A 19764-nucleotide genomic window follows, 5' to 3' on the forward strand; every position below is an offset into this window, starting at 1 on the left:
CCTGGCTTAGGAGACTAGGCAAGCACGTGACTTTGTTGGGTAGGATCAGTTAGATCAGTGTCCTCAGGGTCTCCAGTTACCTGCTCCTGCCTCCTCTGATGCTGCCCCTGACCTTGGGATCACAGCTTCAGAGATGGGAGGACCCCAGAGGCCGTCTCGTTCGACCCATTCATTTTATAGGAGCTGAGGCCCAAAGACATCACAGCATCCCAGGGCTGGAAGGGGCCTGGGGCCACCTGGTCCAACCTCACCGAGGCCCAGGGAGGTGCAGTCCCCCAGGAGCACCAGAGGCCAGATGTGCCCAAGGGCCCTCTGCCTGTGGAGCTGCCAAATACTCGAGTCCACACTTGCCCTGCCTGCCTTTACTTCCCATGCTTTACTTATATATACATAGTTCATTTATTAGGGGAAGGGAGAAACAAGTTTAAATATCAAAGGAGAAGGGCGATCCCCAGCAGGTGGTGCCCAAGCGTCTTCACTAACAGCCCATCACGTTGGCCTACATTCCCCGCCATGATGCCTCTGGATCTTGGCGCACCATGTTCAGGCACCCACTCACTCTATCAAGAAGGCAAGACTCCCGCCCTCTACGCTTCACTGAGGAGTCAGCCGTCCCACTGCCAGACCACTCTTTCAACAATGAGGAAACGGCACCTGTCTACACTGGCCTTTGGTCTCCATCATCCAGACCTCGGAAGCCAGTCTTTACTGACCGCCATCTTGTCTCTTCCTCCCCTAAGCCACAGAATGGAACTCCTGGACACCATGTTCTCCTTCTCTTTCTAGCTCTGGCACCAAGTATGATGCTCTGCCCTTCTTGGGTACTGAATAAACGTCTGCCCAATTTATCTTGGGCATCTCCTCTTCTACGCAGAGACCATCCCTCTCAAACACCTTTCCTCACCCCTGGGGAAGACAGAGATGCAGAGACCGGCCCCAAAGGCACACGGAGAATGACTGCGCACATTTAAAAGCAGACTTGTGCCCAGCGCATAGTAGGCCCTTAACAAATGCGTGCTGCTTGATTAATAGCAACACAGACAGAAAGAGACAGTCACCACGTCAGCTGGGAATCACTAGACAAAGGCTGTACACGGAGGCTGAGGGATGCTCCCGTATGTAGTGTATGAAAGGAGGAAGGAGAATTCCGGGAAGCCTGGGAAGACGCCTGGCACCTCCCTCAGGTCAAGGCGAGGCTGTAACCTCCTGTTCTATTGGAGAGGTGCTTTAAAAGGGCTCTCAGACGGTCTCAACCCCCACGAATCCCTGAGCAGGCATTTTAGCAGGCGTGGCAAAGACAGAAGGCACAGCACACGTGGCACCGGGCACCTGAGGCCAAAGAAGGGGAAACCGAGGCAAATCCTTTGGCTCCATCATTCTTCCAGAGGTACTGACCTCTTGCCAGAGTCCATGCAGATACATGACTCCTTACCATGCCATGAGCCAGCATTCCCTTTCCCACGCAGCCAAGATGTGCCATGCTGTGCTTTGAGACCAAGCCCCCTCAGCGAGGGGGCAGAGAAGCCCTTCTCTAGCCTACTCTGTGCAGGCCTGGCTGCCAACGCCGCCCCCAGCCCGAGCCTGCCCCGGCCCTTACCTGCTTGTTGGCTTTCAGCACGGTCCTCAGAGTGGCGATCTGCTCTCGCTTGGTGCTCAGCAGGGACTTCAGCTTGAGGATCTCCTCCATCAGGGCCTCCTTGTCCTTGTCCACGACTGGCCCCAGCTCCTGCGCGGCCACACGCTGGCGAGACAGCTCTACCGTGCGGTCCACGGCCGCCTGCAGGTGCTTGATCTGGTCCCGGATGATGGCTATCAGGTTGTAGATGTTCATGGGCTCCTTGCGGGGATCTGACACCGACACCGGGGATGGCAGGGAGGAGCCGGGAGAGGGCGAGCTGTCGCCGCTCCCGTTCTCAGCCTTGCCCAGGTCGATGGCCAAGAGCCCCTTGGAGAGCAGGATGGGTGAGCGCCTGCCTCTGCCTTCGGGGCTGACGCGCCCGCCGCCCTTGCCTTCCTTGTAGTAATCCAGCATCACCCTGTTGGGCGTTTCGTTGTTACACATGCAGACGTGATGGTAGAGGTTGGCCAGCTCCTCGCTGAAGGTCACCAGCTCGTCCTGGGCCACGCTCAGACTGCCCTGCGTCTCCCCGGCCACGTCGCTCACCTTCCTCAGCTCCTTCTCCAGCCTGGCCACGTGCTCTCGGTCCAGCCGGCCGGACTTCTCCAGCAGTGCGATCTTCTCCGTCAGGGCCTGGCCCTCGCTCTCGTAGCGGCCCTTCTCCTCCTCGTACCTGGACGCGCACTCCTCGTAGCGCCCCTTCAGGGTCTTCAGCTCCTCCCTCAGCTCGCCCATCTCCGCCATGGCCACCTTGTACTTGCACTCCAGGATCTCGGGGCCGTTGATGTCCACCTCGTAGTAGTCGCCATCCTCGTGGCTGTCGCGCTCCTTCTCATTGTCAAGCGCTGACTGGCGCTCCTTGCTGGCCTGGAGTTTCTTCATGGCCGTGAGGTTCTCGGTGAGACGGCTGACCTTCTCGTGTTGCTCCGACAGGGCTCCCCGCGTGGACTCGAGCTGCTTCTGGGACTCCTGCAGTGTTGAAAGCAGACTCATCTTCTCTCGCTCCATCTGGAAAAGCATAAAACAGGACCGTGATTTGCTGTCTGTCAGCCATTCGTCTCGTCTCAAAGGCAGAAGACACACAGTCAGTCAATGGGCCCTGGACAACCAACGGTCCCATTTCTCCCTCTACGCAACACAATGGACCCTCAAAAACTAAGACCCGAAGCAAGAAAGATAATGCCCACGAGCCTTCCCCGTGCCACCAAAAAATAATGTTAAGCAGACAATATTTTCAGAAACATGAACAGAAACGCCCACGACATTGCTTGCCTCCTCCTCGTGAGGCCAACGGGAGCGAGGAGACTAGAGAGGTGGCCTGATGCAGTGTAGACAGGGGCCTTGGCTCGGCTCAGTCCTGCTGGGGACCCTGGGAGGGTCACATCAGCTTTCCCCTCTGCTTCACCTTTCAGTGGCCCTAGACCCCTCTCTAAGGCCACTCATCATGGAGGATCTACCCGCCCACATGTGTCCTTGGTAAGTCCCCCAGCCTATCCACAGGGAGACCCAAAGTGGCTAACTGCAGGGTGCACTGCCTTTGAGGAGGGTCTCCCCGCCAGCTGCCTCCACAGGACCCTTCTGGATTTATTTCATGGTTTCCTTATTTCCTGACTGGTGTGCGTGTCATTTCTCCTAAGGAGAATGTCAGCACCTCGAACACAGAAACAGTAATCATTTTGGTCTTTTTTTTACATTGCATCCTCAGGACCTGCGCCAGTACCCGGCACACAGCAGGTGCCCGATGTTTGCTGAAGTGACTTGCCCAAGGTCACACAGTTAGTTTTTGTGTTAAGCGTCTGAGGCCGGATGCAAACTCGGGTCCCCCTGACTCCAGGGCCAGTGCTCCATTCACTGTGCCACCTAGCCACCCCTGTTTGCTTATTCTAACACTGATGTCCTCCTGCTCCACCCAGTACTGGCCATAGAAAATATTCTACAGAAGTGTCCTGATGCCCTGGTCGAGCAGTCAGAGGCTGTATCTTCACTTCTACTTTACAAGCTGGAAAACTGAGGCCTAAGAAAATTCAGCAAGGGACACTATACTGGACAGAGGCGGCCTCAGGACACTGAGAGGTGTGGAATGAGGCAGCCATGGTCAAATTTGTACTTCCCTGCTACAGAGGAGGGCTGCATGGGTGGTGACCCCGGGGAGGGCAGGGAGCCGGCTGAGAGTGATGCTGATTGCATCTCCCACCTATGATGGCCATCATACTGCCTGCCTTCTCAGTGGGGGGGAAGGGAGAGAATCTGGAGCCCCAGGCAGCAGGCCCGGGGAGGGCCCCCGGGCAGCGCCCCCTCACCTGCACCAGCTGCTGCTTCAGCTTCTGGATCTCCGAGATGTTGAGCTCGCTCAGCAGGTCAGACACCAGGCTGGGCGCTGGCGGGAAGCCCTCCTCCTTCTTGGGAGTAGATGTCTTGTTGCTGTCCTTGTGCAGCCCATTGTGCTCTAAGCCGTTGACTGTGATGTCGTCGTTGTTGGGCTCGGCCGCCTCCTCGCTGAACTTGAGGCCGTCCAGGGAGAAGCTGAGATGGCTGGAGTACATGGAGTCGCCAATGTTCATGTAGTGGGACAGCTCCTTGCGCAGGCTGTTCTTCTGTTCGCGCTCCGTCTTCAGGGTCTCCAGGGACTCCTCCAGCTGGCGTTCGGAGATCTCCTTGAGGCGGATGGCGTCCTCCAGCTGGCTGTTGAGATACTCTGTTTCCTCTTCTAGCCTCTTGATTTCGTGTTTGAGGCCTTCGAACTCCACCTGGGAAGGACAAAAAGACACCGTCAGACATGGGGCCAGATTCCCCCAGCCCCTCGGGGCAGATGGAGCAAGCTGGCAAGAGGCAGGTGTGGGCCCTGGGAGCACGGGCAGGGGCCTGGCTCTGCTGCCGGCTCCGTGGGGGAGCCCCAAGGGGGAGCCCCCAGGGGGATTCTGGACTTAGTGTGATGGACGGGGCTCCCAGGAGCTCCTGGGGGGCAGGCACTTCTCTGTTTTCTTTCTTTGGAGCTCACTGGGCTCGGGCTAGAGATGGCCCAAGTTCAGAGCTCAGTGTGCGGATGGGGGACGAAATTCAAGGAGAAGACTCAGGTTAGTACAGAAGGAACAAGGAAGAAGGGAGCTGTCCTCCCAGGCTGGGGAGCGAGCCCTTGAACCACTTCTTCCAAGGCCAAGGACCCTGCAAGTGTGCCAGGCAGGATGGTGTGCGCGCCCGGCTGACCATCAGCACCCCAGGGCCGGCGGAACCTCAGAGGCCTGCCCAGCCCCCACCCTGCAGCCTTCCAGACACGGCATCTTTAGCCTTCTCTCAAACCTCCACGAAGGGCTATTTTTATTGCTGCCAGGCCGCTATTTATTTTTCTTCCTGACATCAACTCAAACCTCCTTCTCTGTACTTTCTGCCCCTGGCTCCTGGCTCTGGGCCCAAGCAGAGTAGTGATGGAGGGGATTCATCTTATCCCTAGGGTGGACTAGGTCAGGGTGGGGTACCTACAGCCTGGAGGCCACATGTGGCCCTCTAGGTCCTCAAGTGCAGCCCTTTGACTGAATGCAAGCTTCACAGAACAGTCAAAGGGCTGCACACGAGGGCCTAGAGGCCCCCATGTGACTTTGAGGCTGCAGGCTCCCCACCCCTGCACTTGCTGAGGTTTCTTCCAACTCTGAAATTCTCTGATTCTGTGAGAAAGTAAGACACATTACCACGTCTCCCCTAAGGGATCGTTTTGTTAAGGCTCCATATCTCTAATTCCTCATTAACAATCCTCTTGGGGTGAGGTCTCTGGTGTCTTCCCCAATACCTTCTCTGGATATATTCCAGCTTGCCCAAATTCTCCCTAAAATGGGGTGGGTAGGAGGTGGTATAACTGGACCCACTGGATGGGGTCTGACTGGGGCAGAACACACTCAGGCAGGCAATCACCTCTCCTAACCTGAACACTCTGCCTCTCTGAAGCTTGTGGTCCACTATAGCCCCCAGATCTTCTACCCTCTGCAGTCTGGCCACACCTCCCCAGGCTCCCAGGGAAGCTGATTTTTTTGAACACACACCCACTGGATTTTACTTTCGTCTCTCAGGTTTCTGCTAATCATGGTTCAGCCCCGTCGGCTCCTGACTCTCACCCAGGGCCAGCTCAGAGCAGCCTGGAGCCCACGGATGGAGGCAGGGAAGGAAGCCGCTGCCTGGCCTGGCCTCGGGGGGCCGACCTGCCGCCACTTACTTGGTTTTGCTTCAGGACGGACACTTGTTTCTGCAGGCAGATGTTCTCCTCCTCGAGCTCTGTGTAGTCCTGCAGCAGGCGGGCTTCCCTGAACTTGTATTCCTTGATGTCATCTCGCAGGCGCGCCCTCTGGATCTCCACGTTCTGGTTCATCTGTCAGGGAAACAGCGGCACGAGCAGGTTACGGAGAGCCTGGGGGCCTCTCAGGCGCTCGGACACAAGGGCACCCAAGACACGGGCGGGGGCTCCCCAGGCCCATGGACAGCAGGAGATTGCAGCTGGAAACTGAGAGGAATCTTGGGTGACTCCCTCCCCCCAGCCAGCAGGTGGGAGACCCCGGAAGGGGCTGTCCATGTGTTGGGGGGAGGGGCCAGCTGAATGTAGGCCTGGCATGTAGTAAAGGTGCCTTGTTCAATTGACCAGCTATGAAAAAAGAAAAGGCTCTGACAGAATGTTTTAAAAAGCAAACGTCGGGATCTAACTTTGCAGACCCCTGAGCTGCTAGGACCCCCCCCTGGCACACTGCCCCCTGGCACGCCCCCTCCTGGCAGCCTCAGCAGCCCACCCTGGCCTGTAGGCATCACATCACCCTGCTCAGGATGACAAACCTGCCTCAATCTGATGCATGAAGACAGCACTGTCTCAAGTGATAATGCTTCCCATTTGTCTGTTAGCCAGCCGTTACACAGCCATTTAAGGTCTGCAAAATGCTTCGGCTAGCACACCTTCACACTCGCCTCCTTCTGACACAGCGACAGAGCTGTTCTCTGTCACAGGGGGAGTCCCTGTGAGGCTGGCTTCAGCCGTCTCCCATTTCTGTTGGCGATCCTAAGGACTTCTGAGTCAGTAACCCTGGGGGAGCTCCTGCCTCCCCTCACTCCATTCTGCCAGCACCAAAGCTCCTTGATTCTGTCTCCCCCTTCCCCACGGGGCCACAAGCCTCCATTGGGTCCCATCACCCATAGCCTTGATTATTTTTCATGGCCCAAGTCTAGTATGTTTTTCCAACTAGACCTTCCATGGCATGTGCTCCTTCTCTCACCCCTCAAACGTGGGCGGTCAGTCCCCCACTCCCTCAGACGGCTCTTCCTGTCCCACAGACTCAGCGATGGCGGTCTCCCCAGCACCGACAGCCGCTGCTGACTTCCTCAGGACTGTCCATCTCCAGCCTGTCAGCCGCCCCCAAGTACCTCAGCTTCAGAGCGTCCAAACTGGAATCCACCACCTTGCTCCTGAATCTCTCCGTTAGCCCATCTGTCCTCCCCACACACACTCAGGCTTGAGGGTGACCTTGCAGTTGTCCATTCTGCAGACTGGTCTACTTTCTGGCCTGGCTACCTGGTTACATCCCCTTATCATGTAAAATCTGGGGCACCACCTACAGCTGGCACACTCCACATGTCAACAGCACATCAACCTAAAAACATACTAGAATACCTACTGTGCTAAGAGCGGGGGAGAGAAGGAGCTTGTCATCTACTGGAGGGGCCTGAACAAACAACTAGGATCAGAGTGAGAGTCTGCAGGGGACAGGGGAGTAGACCCAGCTCAGGCACCACCTCCTCCAGGAAGTCTGTCTTGGCTCCTTCCTCACAAGTCCCCCTCCCCCCATCTCTTTGGAGCACTTCCTGCAATTACAGAATCTTAGGATCCCATTTTGCAGATCAGAAAACTAAGGCTGAGAGAAGGTTATGATAAAAGTTAGTGCTTGGTAGAGAGGCCAACAATGAGCCAACGTTGTCTCACACACAGATCCTCTGGATTCTGGTATGCAGCTGATCTGGGCAACTGGTGAGAGAGGCCCATGGCCAGACAAGGTTGGGGTCCCAGCCAGCATCCCACAAAGTGGGTGCAGCTTCACAGGCTCCTTTGGAGGCTGCCCGTCTTCAATCCTGGCCACTCTGATATCCCCTTCTCCCCCACAGTACCACGATGGCCTTCCTGGCCTCTCCATCTCCAGTCCCCCCCTTCTCACCCCTCTAGTCTTCCAACACTGTCCAGACCCCTCACTGAATAACCTTTGCTGGCTCCCCACTGCAGGGCCAGGTCAAACTCCTCTACCTGAACCTACAGGAGCTTTGTAACCCCAGCACAGTGCCTGGCACATAGGACAACTCACTTGAGGCTTATTGACTGACTGCCAGATGTTACCTCCTGTCAAATGCAAAGGCTGTGAGGAGTCTGCAGCCCCCTCTCCCCCTCTTCCCCCGACCTGGCAGAGAGGCTCTTGGTACGTGACAGTAACAAAAGGAGCCTGCGGTTGTAATGGTGTTTTCTGGCTTACAAAGGGCTCGATCTCCATGACATTATTTGGCCTCATTTCCTGAATGGAGCGATGCTATTTTTCTTGGGGCCTCTAGAAACTGTCTCAGTGAATCAGCCAGCAATTACTCTTGCCACACAAGCTCAAGTCCGAGGACGGGCATGGAAAGGAGTAGGCATCTTGGGGGAGCAGACGCATGCGAGGCCTCGCCTGGTCACGGGTGATGGGGAGGTCCCTCAGCCCACGAGGCAGGCTCAGGGGGGGCAGACTGGCTGACTCCTCGTGGAGATGACAAACGAACACTTCTAAAACCTAAACTGGAAAACAGTTTAAGCCAACACCTAAGGAAGGAATCTTCCCACCCCACTAGCCAAGGCCCAGCTCTTTTCTGCATGGTCAGTATGGAGCTGGGGAGGAAAGCCGAGGTCCAAGCTCACACAGGGAGTACAGGGCCAAAGCAGGACTCACACCCAAGGCCCTTGCCTTGGACACCACTCAAGAAAATTCAGAAACAGGAAAGCAATGAGCCCACCTTGTGGCCCCACAAGCAGGAATCGAGCTGTGGTGGGCGGCCTGTCGCCTCCCTGCCCCTCTCAGCACACGAAGGTCCCACTTGTCCTCAGGGGTGCCTCACCCAGGAAGCCCCCCCATCAACCCCATCCCCTTATCACTCCCTCCTCTGGACCCAAGTCAGATCCTGGGCAGAACTGGTGGCTTCATCTCATCCCGCCTCTTGGTTCAGCCTCCCACCACATGTCCATCCGTGGCTCCTTTCCTTTCTCAAGAGGCTCAGGGTTCTCTTCCCTGAACCCCTCACCCAGGGCTTGGGATCTGGGGTCAGGTGATCAACCACAACAACTTTAGACAGTACTCTAAGGTACGTGAAGCATTGTCTGGCTATCCCACCAGAGAAGGCTGGCTACACTTAAGAGCCCTACTATGTGTGGGTCAGGCCCTGTGCCCCATCTTACCATTATTACCCCATTTGATCATCACAACACTGTGAGGCAACTATTGTTATGCATATACATGCTGTTGTTTTATATATATATGCCATTGTTAATTCTATTTTGTAGATGAGGAAAGTGAGGCTCAGAGTGGTTAAGTGACTAGGTTAGGGTTTCACAGGTAGTAAGTGAGCAAAGCAGAATTTGGCTTCCAAGTCTAGTGCTTTACCATGGGGGCTGCATGGAGGCAAGAGGAGGGCCCGGGAGCTTGGCATGGCCTGGAAGGAGAGGCTCCTGGGTCATCACAGAGAAAATACTAGCAGGAAAAGGGCTCTGCTGGCCTTTGGGGGCAGACAGGGGCTCTGTGGGAGGGAGGCAGGATTCAGTTAAGGTGGGAGAGGTCTGTCCTGGCAGCAGAGGTCCAGGCCGCTTCCCCATGGGCCGTCTGTGTGGGTTGCCAAGCAAGGAGAGAGCCAAGAGACAAAGGACAGGATGGAAACCCTGCACTACCAGGGGAACGAGCCCCAGACGGGTTCCTCTTTCCCCAAGGGAGGACCCGGCACGCTTCCCCCTCGGGAGGTCACAGCCCGGCCTTTGCTGCTGCCGCTGTCCTGCACAGCAGAACATGGGTCTGAGCAGATGTGCAGCAAGACAAAGCATCTGTTGGGCCCTGGGCAGAGCCCACCAGGAAGGGCTGGGGCTGAGAGCGGCTCTCCCAGCCCACCTCCGGATCTGAATGTGGGAGTCTTTGGGTCTGATCATGGGAGGCTGTAGGTCGGAATGTGGGAGCCTCTGGCCCAATAAAAGAGGTAGACACGGGGTGTGAAGGAACCTAGAGGCGGTCGGGCTCAACCCTTTCATTTTACAGGCTAAGGACGAGACCCAGGAAGTGACTCGTCCAGGTCGCACAGGCTCAGGGTCAAAGCTGGATCTGAGAAGGGCACCGGGGGAACCACAGGAGCAGTGCGTGTGGCCGTGGAGGCAGCAGCTGCCTCAGGCTCCTTCCCTCGCGGGCACAGCCTGTCCACCAACCTCAGCGCAGCTCTGCCCAAACCCTGCCTGGGGCAGGAAGCCATGCTCCCGCACTCAACCCCAACTGATCCTGAATGTGCTGTTTCCACAGGCTTGTGGATGCTCGGCTCCCCGCTGGGCTACCCTTGGCCTTTCTCTGTACCCCTAACTGCCAGGCATGGTGCCGGGCACTTCATAAGAGCTCAGGTCTCCTGGCTCTTAGGTACAGTGTGAGAAAGCACCTCAGGGATCAGCTAGTCCAGTCCTCTCAGCTTATAGATGAGGAAACTGAGGCCCAGCGGAGCCTCCACTGCTCATGGATGGCTTGACCGCCCATAGAGAACCAGCATGGAAAGGAGCTCCCTGGCAGAGCCCAGATGCCTCTCCCCCACCCCGTCACTGCCACATGGCCCTGCATATGTATCCGAGACCATTCAGACCCTGGTGGGGTTGGCTCTGAGCCAACAAACCCAGATCTCCCAAATCAGCATCTCATTAAAACTTTACTGTTTACTGGGGATCTCAGTTTTCCTTTTTAACTCTAATAAAGGTGCTGGAACTTAAAGTGGTGACTTTGATTTCACCATTTCCTGAGGGCACCTGGTCCTGCTCCTGCCTGGGCCTGCAGCCCTCCTCAGGCCCTGAGCTCAGGGTCACAGACTGTGCTAATGGTCAGAAGGGAAGAAGGTGGCCTGAGGGGGCAGTGGGTGCCCGAGGGTGGGACCTTGCCCTCACCCAGTGGCAGCTTAGAGCCTTCCCTGGAGTCCCAAATGGAGAAATCCTGCTGGACAAGGATGGATTTAAACCATCCCTACCAGGTTTGAGGCTTTTCTTGGGTGGTGGTGGGGGAAACAGGAGGAGCTGCCCACTCCCACTTCTGCTAGAACACCGGGTTGCTCAGATGAGATCTGCATGATTGAATTAAACATTTTAGCAGTAATATTGTTTGTCTGGCTCAGAAGATCCTTGGTCTTTAAGAGGAAGACCTAGGACAGGACCTGGGACACAGAGGAGGCTCAGCTCCCACTCCCTTCCCCATCCCTGCTTCCCACCATAGACAGGGCCCACGCTGCAGCTGCCCTCGATCCTCAGACACCAGGGATGGACCCAGAAGCCTCTGCTCTGAAGTGGGCTCCACGGGGGTCTCTGAATGACCCTGGGTTAAACCTGACATTCCTTCCCTCCACATGTGAGGCCCACTCATTGTCTGCTAATTGTTCCAGACTCCAGAACAGAATCTTCTCGGTACTGGAGGGGCAAGCTCTGCAGGAGAGGGGGGCTGGCGCTGGATCTGTTAAAGAAAGGGGAGGCCGTCATGAATTGGAGGGACAGGATGGAGGTGGGGAGAAGGTCCATCTTGGGGGACAAAGGCCAAGCCAGTCTGATTGGGCTGGGAGGGGAGAGCAGTGCAGAGAGGGAAAGGAGAGAGCACTCCCTCTGGATGTGGGCTGGGCCCTGCCTAGGCCACTCATTCGCTCACTCTTTCGAAAGATTAGCCAGGGCAAAGGAGAAGAGCCAGTGTTTCGAGTCCCTTCCCTGGCAGTCTGTGACCCAAGAACAGCAGAGCAGCCTAAGGCTGGGAGGGTGATACAGGTCACAGACTGCAGCTGGCCCTGAACATCACCATCAGAACTTGGTTCTCCAAGCATTGGAGGGTCATGCAGTGATGTGCACGTGTGTGCATTGGGGTGGGGGCAAAAGGTAGCAGAGAAATTAGCTGTGAAGGGACTAAAAACAATCCAGAATGGAAAAGACAAGGCAGGCTCTGGGGACAGGGAAGGAAGCAGGTCCTGACAGGATCTGGAACCTGCCTTCAGAAGGTCTCTATGGAAAAGCCATCAAACATGACCTTCCTCACTAACCACGAGACTCATGGCAGAAACAGGGAGCAGTCGAGGGCAGAGGAAGCCAGTCTGGATTTGGTTTTAGACGCATGCAGCCGGAAACCCAGCCTGAGATCTAGGCATCAGTGCCAGGGTGAATCCAGCATGCAGGAGCGTGGAGGGCCGACCCTGAGCCTGGGGGAAGGCAAGAGCTGCTTCTGAGAACTTCTGCCATGATGGGGCATGAGTGTCAGCAAGCAGGACAGCCACATCTGGGGAGAGGGCGGCACAGGGACTGGAGGATGGGAACTTTGCAGTGCCCTCCGAGGCTGCCCGATCCGAGCCGACCCCAAACAGGAGCGCCTCAGCCCCCAGCCCGTAACGCCCTGCAAGAAGGCCCCCCCCAGAGCGAGCAGTGTCTGCTCCGGGCACCCCCTTAGAAGTACCATGCAAAGGCCAGCTATTAGCCACAGGGCTGGGCCTGTACTGCGGGCTCTTGGAGCCGGAAGGGGAGAGGTCCTTCCACAGACAAGCCCTGAGTTTGAATTCTACCCGAGGCGCCTTGGGCAGGACGCCTGAGTCTCTCAGCCTCACTGTTCCCAGTGATGGGGCTAACAAGGGCGCCTCCTTCGACAGGTTATTGTGAAGATGCAACGAGGCTTTTCCTCCAAGTGCTTCATAATCCTTCGAGTGCCACAGGTGATGGAGCACTCAGGGGTGTCAGAAAGAGCCGAGTTCAAATCTAACCACGCACATTCGCGTACTAGCTGTGCAGTCCTGGGACTCATTTAGCCTGTCTGCCTGTTTCCTCATCTGGAAAACGGGGGTCAGACCCCCCCCCCCAGGGCTGCTGGAAAGAAATGAGAAGTAACTGCACTGCCCTCACTCTGGTGTTGGGCACACAGTAGGCCCTCGGTGGGGAGAACGCCCGGCGCCTGGAGTCCTCGTGAGATAATGTCTACGAGGCACTTTTCAGGCCTGGAACGGTTCTTCCGTGAGTCTTACTCAGCTGAGCACCTGCCCCTGGAGGCCTTTCCACAGCAGGATTTTGGGCCTCATCAGGCCTGCCCTGATCTGATGGCTCAGCATGCCAGGCCCCAGGAAGCCGGTGCCAGCTGGGCGAGGCCTCTCAGTACCGGCCCTCCTGTGCAGACACTGCCCGACCGGCTCCAGCCGAAGCTGGAGGGAGGGCAGGGGCGGAGCGGGCTCTGAGTGCACGCCGAGCTGGCCGCCCAGCCCCAGTCTGGCGACAGCTCCTTGCCTCAGGGGCTTTGCAGAGCTCAAGCAAAGCCGGCCAGGACATGTCTCAAGGGACAAGTCTGTTCCGAAGCTGGGGACGGGCACTGAGGAAATAAACCAGAGGAAAGGACAGTCCTGCAGAGCCAGTGGCCACGTGTCAGATGGGTGCAGGGGCAGGTGTGTGTGTGTGTGTGTGCCTGTGCACACTGAGGATCCTCCAGGGGTACGGAGAGAGAGAGAAAGAGCTGGAGTGGTGGGGAGAGCAGGACAAATCGGGATAACCAGAGGCCAGGCTGGGTCATGGAGCCTAGGCCCTCCCAGGTGCTGACTTGTCTCCTCCTGGGAGGACAGAAAAGCCTGTTGCTGCCTACACTGTCCCCTCCCCACCAGACTCTGGATTACACAGGCAGGGGATGACCGGAGGCCAGGGCTGGCAGCTGCCCGGGCCTCCCTATGCTCATTGTAGGATACATGAAGTCACGTATCATTTAGAGGATGTTGCTGGTAGGCCTTCCCCTGTACTTCAATGAGAGAGAAGGAAGCCCCCAACTAGACTTCTAGAGCTGGGACTGACCTCTGAACTCCTCCTGAAGGGCCGAGATTCTTGGTAAACAGCCCAGGTGGCCCAGCCCTTCCTCCTTCAGGGGAAACCACCTCATGGGAGGTCCAGGAAGAAGGAGGTGGGGTGGCGGGGATCAAGAGACAACAAGTCCGGGGCAGAGATGCATCAAACCTGCGACATGAGATGAGGCAGGCGACGAGGAGCCAGGGAGGGCGAACAGGCCAAGGGCTCTGAGATGAGGAGGAAATGGGGGTGTGCTGGGAAGCCAGCGGAGCAGGGCCCCCGAGGAAAGAGGCATTCTAAACTCAACCTCCTGGCACGGACACTTCCTCCATAGAGTGCCAGGATCTTCCTTGGAGTCAGAGCTGCCTAGAGCTCCGAGGAGTTCAGTGACTTGTTTGGGGTCACACATGCAGTAGATGTCACAAGCACAGTTCGAACCCAGACCTTCCTCACTCTAGGCCACACATTCCTGCACTGACAGTCCCATCCATCATAACGGCTTGTTTGCTGCTCCGCACACAAGGTTGCCCCTTATTTCCTGCCTCCATGCATTTGCTCTCACAGTCCCCCATGCCTGGAATGTCCTCCTTCTTAGTTTCCTTCCAGATTCCACTCCGAGGTGGCCCCTTGCCCCCAATTCTCCAGGAGGACTTTCCTGGTCCCTGGGGCTGGTGTCCCCCTTTCCATTTCTTCCGAACTCTCTTGGGTCATCACCCTCATCAGACTGAGCCCCTCCTTTTCAGCGTCCTCAGCGCCTCGCATGGTGCCCAGCACTAACAAAGGCCAGTGAGAATCACCAAAGTTCAGGACAGTCCTTTCCTGACAAATACTAGACTACATGTCAGTAAATAAATGCCATGTACTTAGTTCTAACCCTGTCTTACATCCTTACTAGCTGAGTGACTCTGGGTAAGTCATTTAACATTCCCATGCCTTTGTGGGCAGGGATGGCCTCCATGGCCTTTGGCCCTTGCGTATCTCTCTTGCTTCTGATTGGCAGATCCACCAAGGCTAACCCATCCTCCATGACAGCCCCTCAAATATCGGGAGACCATGTACTGGGGTCCCTCTGGCAATGGTGACTCTTTTCCAGGCTGTTATCTCTGCCAGGGAGAACAGCCAAAAATCTGGGAGCCCAGGAACCGAAATCTGGCTTTGAGGATCTGGGCTGCCCCACTGTACTGAAGTCCGTCCACACGCTAGCCTCCTGTAGGGGCTCATCAGGGGCTGCCCTGATTCACCAAAATGTCTCAGGGAGGCATCGGTGACTAGACAGGCAGGAGCCAGAATGCCGTGCTAGGTCATTTCTGGTGTTATTACAATGGGTGGTTATTAGTTATCTCCTCTGACCTTCCTCACCCTCTGCCCTCTCTGGGCCCTGGGTCAGCTGACTTGGGAAATCAAAAAAGGGAAGAGTAGAGCAGATGGGCGCCCAGGCCCTTTGGGTCCTCCAAAGGATGAGGGTGGGGGAAGGGGGCAGCTTCCTCAGTCATTCTCTCCTGGCTCCAGGCCTAGGCTCACCCGTGCTGGGTCACAGAATATACTGTTGGAGACGTTTAAGATCACCCAGTCTATCCCAGCAAACTGTAGGTGGGGAAACAGGTTCAGAGGGGTGGGTGTGTGTGTGTGTGTGTGTGTGTGTGTGTGTGTGTGTGTGTGTGTGTGTGTGTGTGTGTGTGTGTGTGTGAGTGTGTGTGTGTGTGTGTGTGTGTGTGTGTGTGTGTGTGTGTGTGTGTGTGTGTTTGTGTGTGTGTGTGTGTGTGTGTGTGTGTGTGTGTGTGTGTGTGTGTCCCTGTCTAGCCAGTGCTGAAGCAGGCCCCCACACCTGGGGCCTCCTGCTCTCACCCTAAATCAGCTTTCTTTGCCAGCCTCTAAGACGGTGCCCATCTGGGCCAAAGGCGGCCTGCCTGTCTGCCCTTCCCCATGGTTGGGTTCACAGCCTCTTGGAAGGTCCTAGCAGACCCAGGACCTCAGCTCAGCCGTGCAGAGGGGCCATGCCGGCCGCAGGAGGAGGAATGAGCCTTTCCTGCAATCCAAGCAAAGCCCCCATTTCACAGAATCCCTTTTTCTCATGTGAGCTGGTTTCCCATCATGGCCCAATGTCATAATTTTATGACAATTCCAGAGGGAAATGGAGGGGCAGAGATTTAGAGCACGAGGAGAACTGAGAATTCCCTAGGCCAACACCCCTTTATTTCACACACAGGGGCTGGGACTTGTCCAAAGTCACACAGCCTGGAAGCATCAGGATCTGAACCCAGGTCTTCCTGCCTCGAAGGCCAGTGCTCTCCTCACAGCCCCCTCACTGCCTTTCAAACCCAAATCTCTGGAATGTCTAGCCCTGGGAATGTTCCTCCCACTACACCATGGAGCTGTGTCTCTGAGGGCCTCCTGTGTGATTCTCCTAGGGGACATCTCCTCTGGCCATTCCATGGCCCCTGGATCCTGCTGCCCCAGAAATGGGCACCTGCACTACTCCCCTCCGATGCCTCCCCTTGGAGATGAAACCAGAATCCCACCACGAGATGGGTTCAGACTGATGCCAACTGACCACCCACTCCAGACTTGGGATTCCAGTCCCTTTGGCTGGAGAGATCCTGCCGCTCACGACCCCCCATCCTCTGCCCGGCCCCGGTCAGGCCCAAGTTCACTGCTTGGAAACGTGAATCCTTCCTCCTGGCACCAAGCCATCCTTGGGACACCTCCAGATCCATCCCTTTTACCTGCTCATCCTCTCCTCACGAGCACTCGGGAGCTTCCGGCTGCCCTCCCCATCAGTCCCGGGGCTCACCTCCTTCAGTTCCTGGGCCACAGAATTCAGCCGCTCGTTCTCTGACTGCGTGTTGGTCAGGACGTTGCGCAGCTGCTTCAGCTCTGTCTGTAGCTCCAGGACCTTACGCACATAGTACTCCTCCTTGGTGGCCGACTCCTGGATAAGGGTCTCTTCGCGGCTCTCGCCATCTGCAGCCACTTTCTTGTGGTTGGTGTGAGCTTGTCCAAAGGCCTGCAGAGACAGAGCAGATCGACGCTGAACAAAAGGTCAAAAACGGAGACACTGGAGAGCCCTGGGACCCGGATCCCTTCTCCCGGGCCCTGGCCCCCGTCCCCATGGTGGCTCTCCAACTGCCCTCAGAAAGCCGGTGAATACAGAAGAACATATACAGTAGGTACAACAGTAAAGTTTGGAGGGGGATGGGGAGAGATCAGGCATTGGGGAAACCAAGTGCTATTCCAGGCCAAGGAGAAGTCTGGCACAAGGCACAGAGGGGAGATGGGATGACCCAGAAGCCAGTGTGGCTGGACGCTGGAGAGCCATGAGACAAGACTGGGCTGGGAAGTGGGAGGGAGGCACATGATCAGAGAAGACACCAGGGGCCCCTCACACCCAAAGGTAAGTGAAGCCAAGGGCAGCAAGGACTGCCAGGACAATGTCCTGCACCTGAAGTTTCTGCTTCTCTACCCAAGGGGAAGAAGTGGGCCCTTTGTCCGGCTTCGAGGCCAAGGCTGGCCATCACATTCACTCCAAGCTCCACTTCCTTCCTCTTCCATGTCCCATGACTAGTCTGCACTGGGTCAGTCTCTTGACCCAGGAACGGGGCCGGGGCCCTCTGGGGCTCATCCTGAGCTCTCCCAGTGAGTTCAGGAAAGGGGCCACAGCTCAGGCTGGGGCAGGTTTACTGAGGGACCCAAAAGATGCCCAGCCCTGGGATCAAGGGAGGCCATTTGTCTGGTATGCAGTGGCACATCAGACACACTCATTCAACTCTCGACTTCCTTTGGAAAGGATTAAGGCACAAAGAGGAAATCATTTTGAACAAGGGTCTTGACCCACAAAGGGGTCAAGTAGAGGCCACTTGTTTCTAAAGGGAGAAAACAAGACTTTTGTGCATTGTGTTTACTTTTTAAAAATAAGATGATCTAATGAATCCAATGAAAAGATCTAATCTAAAGATGATCTAATAAATACAACAGATAATTTTTTTTTTAATTTGCCTCATTTCTGCATCATTTTAAAGGAAGAGATTTGGAAGAAAGAACAGAGCGTGCAGTAAGGCGGAAAGAAAGGGGAAGAGGAAAAGAGAATGGGCCGGAGGGCAGACAAGGACTGGTGAGGCGTCCCCAAGTCTCTGCTGAGAACACTACTGGGTGCTTCATCCAAGCCATACATACAAGACCGGAAAGGAATGCGAGTGAGGCTCAAAGCCAGAAGAAGGCCACAAATGTCCTTTCCTTGATCTGAATCGACTCAAAGAGACTGTCCCACCTACCCTATTTCTCCAAGTCAGCTCCAAGGACATCATAGGAAATGATGCCAACACCATTGATAAGACCTGGTCTTTGGGATTCCTGCCAATCAGGGTGCAAAGTCAGAGCCAGAGAGTCTCAGGGAAGGGCAGAGATTTCACTAGCTACCCCTATCCCATCACTCTCATTTTCATTTAAGAAGAAATTGGCACATGAGGATAGACCCCACTAAGGCTGCCCAAAAGGCCCAGGGGTCAAAGAAGATGAGAAGACTGGGATGAAGGGACCAGCTTGGTCAGGGTCCCCAAGGCCTAGCCCCCACTGTCACCCACCAACAAGCACATGAGCCCCCACTTTGTGCCAGGATGTAAGCCCATAAGAGGCCCTGCCCTAATGGCCTTCCATTCTACTGGGGAGACGAGATGTATACATATAAACAAAAGTATCTACCAGGCAAAAGCCCCAGAGAAGGAATTAGGAAATGCTTCCTGGGGAAGATGGCGCGGAGCCAAGTCTAGAAGGAAAACAAAGGATCCTACCAAGCTGCTGGGAGGGTGTGCCTTCTAGGCATGGGGGTGGCCAGTCAGGAGCTAGGCACGAGAGGGTCAAGGCTCCACGCCCATCTCAGGTTCTGGATGGAAATGCTCTCAGGAAATGGGTAGTGGAGTCTTGGGACACAGAACCCAAGGGTCATGCTAGGTCTGAGTCCATTCCCAGCCTTGGAACGAAGAGCTACATCTGATTTCTAACCCTATTGGTTTCCAATCAATCCAGGGACTGTTTGATCTTTTGTTGTACATCCTTTAAGAAATGTGTTGATTGCTGATCAACTGCTACACGCTACACACGTTACTAATTAGGCCTACTACACACTACCCATGAGGACATAAAGACTAGGGAATCTGGCCCTCAGGGAGTTTACAGTCTCCTTGGGAGGAATGTGAGGTGAGGTGAGAACAATTCAATGGAACCACAGAACCAGATCTCCAGGCTCCATCAAAAGCTGGAGGTGTGGCATCATTAGGTCTTGTGGTGCTGGATCCATCAAACCTGGGACCAGTGAGGACCTGGGAGCTCCCGTGGTCATTTACTAACTCAACGAGTCTTCATTTCCAAAGGCACTTCCCTCCAAGTCAGTGGGATAAAGCCCTGAAAACAGGACCTTCTTCTAACATGGGTTACAGAACATTCCTCAACACTACAGACAGGCTTCCCACCAGACTGTGGCATCTCGGACCAACTTTGACAATTCAAACATCTGAGAGCTTCCATGGGACAGGGGCTGAGGACAGAGAGCTAGGACATGACATCACAATGGTCCTGGCCTGGGAGTCTGTGACTCAGGCAATCCCCTTCCTGGGTCTCAGTTTCCACATCTGTAACACAAGGCGGCGGGACTAGCTGCCCTCTGACGTCCCTTCCTGGTCTCCATCTGTGACTGTCCTGATGCTCAAGAACTTTACAGCTGGGGGTAGGGGAGTTTAGGGTATGAAGAGAAAAGGGCCACAAATAACTGTGATTCCAGGAGGAAAGTTTCAATGCAAGAGAGGTCAAGGAAAAGTTAGCCAAATGCCCCCCCCCCCAGTTTCGAAAGAGACCACAAAGACCTGACAAGGCTCCTCAGTTTTCAGAGGACCACCACAGGACCCTGATGTGCCTAGAAGGGCTCTTGCTTGGAGCATTTCTGAGGCATTTCAGGATCCTGTGGGGCTTCATTCATCACCAGACCCATGGAGTCAATGGAGCCAAGTGCACCCACAGCCAGCCCAGGAACAACTCCAGAAAGGGCATTTCTGAAGCAGGCGGCTTTCTATGACACAAAGTGGGATCAGAGCCTTTGATCTTTCTGCCT

At 55.7% G+C, this 19764-nt stretch overlaps 1 protein-coding gene across 1 annotated transcript in view; it reads right to left on the reverse strand.

The window, feature by feature from the left end:
* BICD2 (BICD cargo adaptor 2) overlaps nt 1-19142 on the reverse strand; it is a 28386-nt gene extending 9244 nt beyond the window's left edge. The window contains exons 1-5 of the mRNA XM_069084578.1: nt 19095-19142; nt 16459-16695; nt 5820-5972; nt 3919-4365; nt 1598-2626 (exon numbers count right to left, since the gene is read on the reverse strand). Of these exons, the coding sequence (XP_068940679.1) occupies nt 1598-2626; nt 3919-4365; nt 5820-5972; nt 16459-16695; nt 19095-19142 (1914 nt within the window). The remainder of the gene's footprint in view (nt 1-1597; nt 2627-3918; nt 4366-5819; nt 5973-16458; nt 16696-19094) is intronic.
* Between the last annotated feature and the right edge of the window lie 622 nt (nt 19143-19764).

Source organism: Petaurus breviceps, unplaced genomic scaffold, assembly GCF_028583685.1.
Source record: "Petaurus breviceps papuanus isolate PSGF00001 unplaced genomic scaffold, PetGlider_PUasm1.0 174, whole genome shotgun sequence".
NCBI lineage: Eukaryota > Metazoa > Chordata > Mammalia > Diprotodontia > Petauridae > Petaurus > Petaurus breviceps.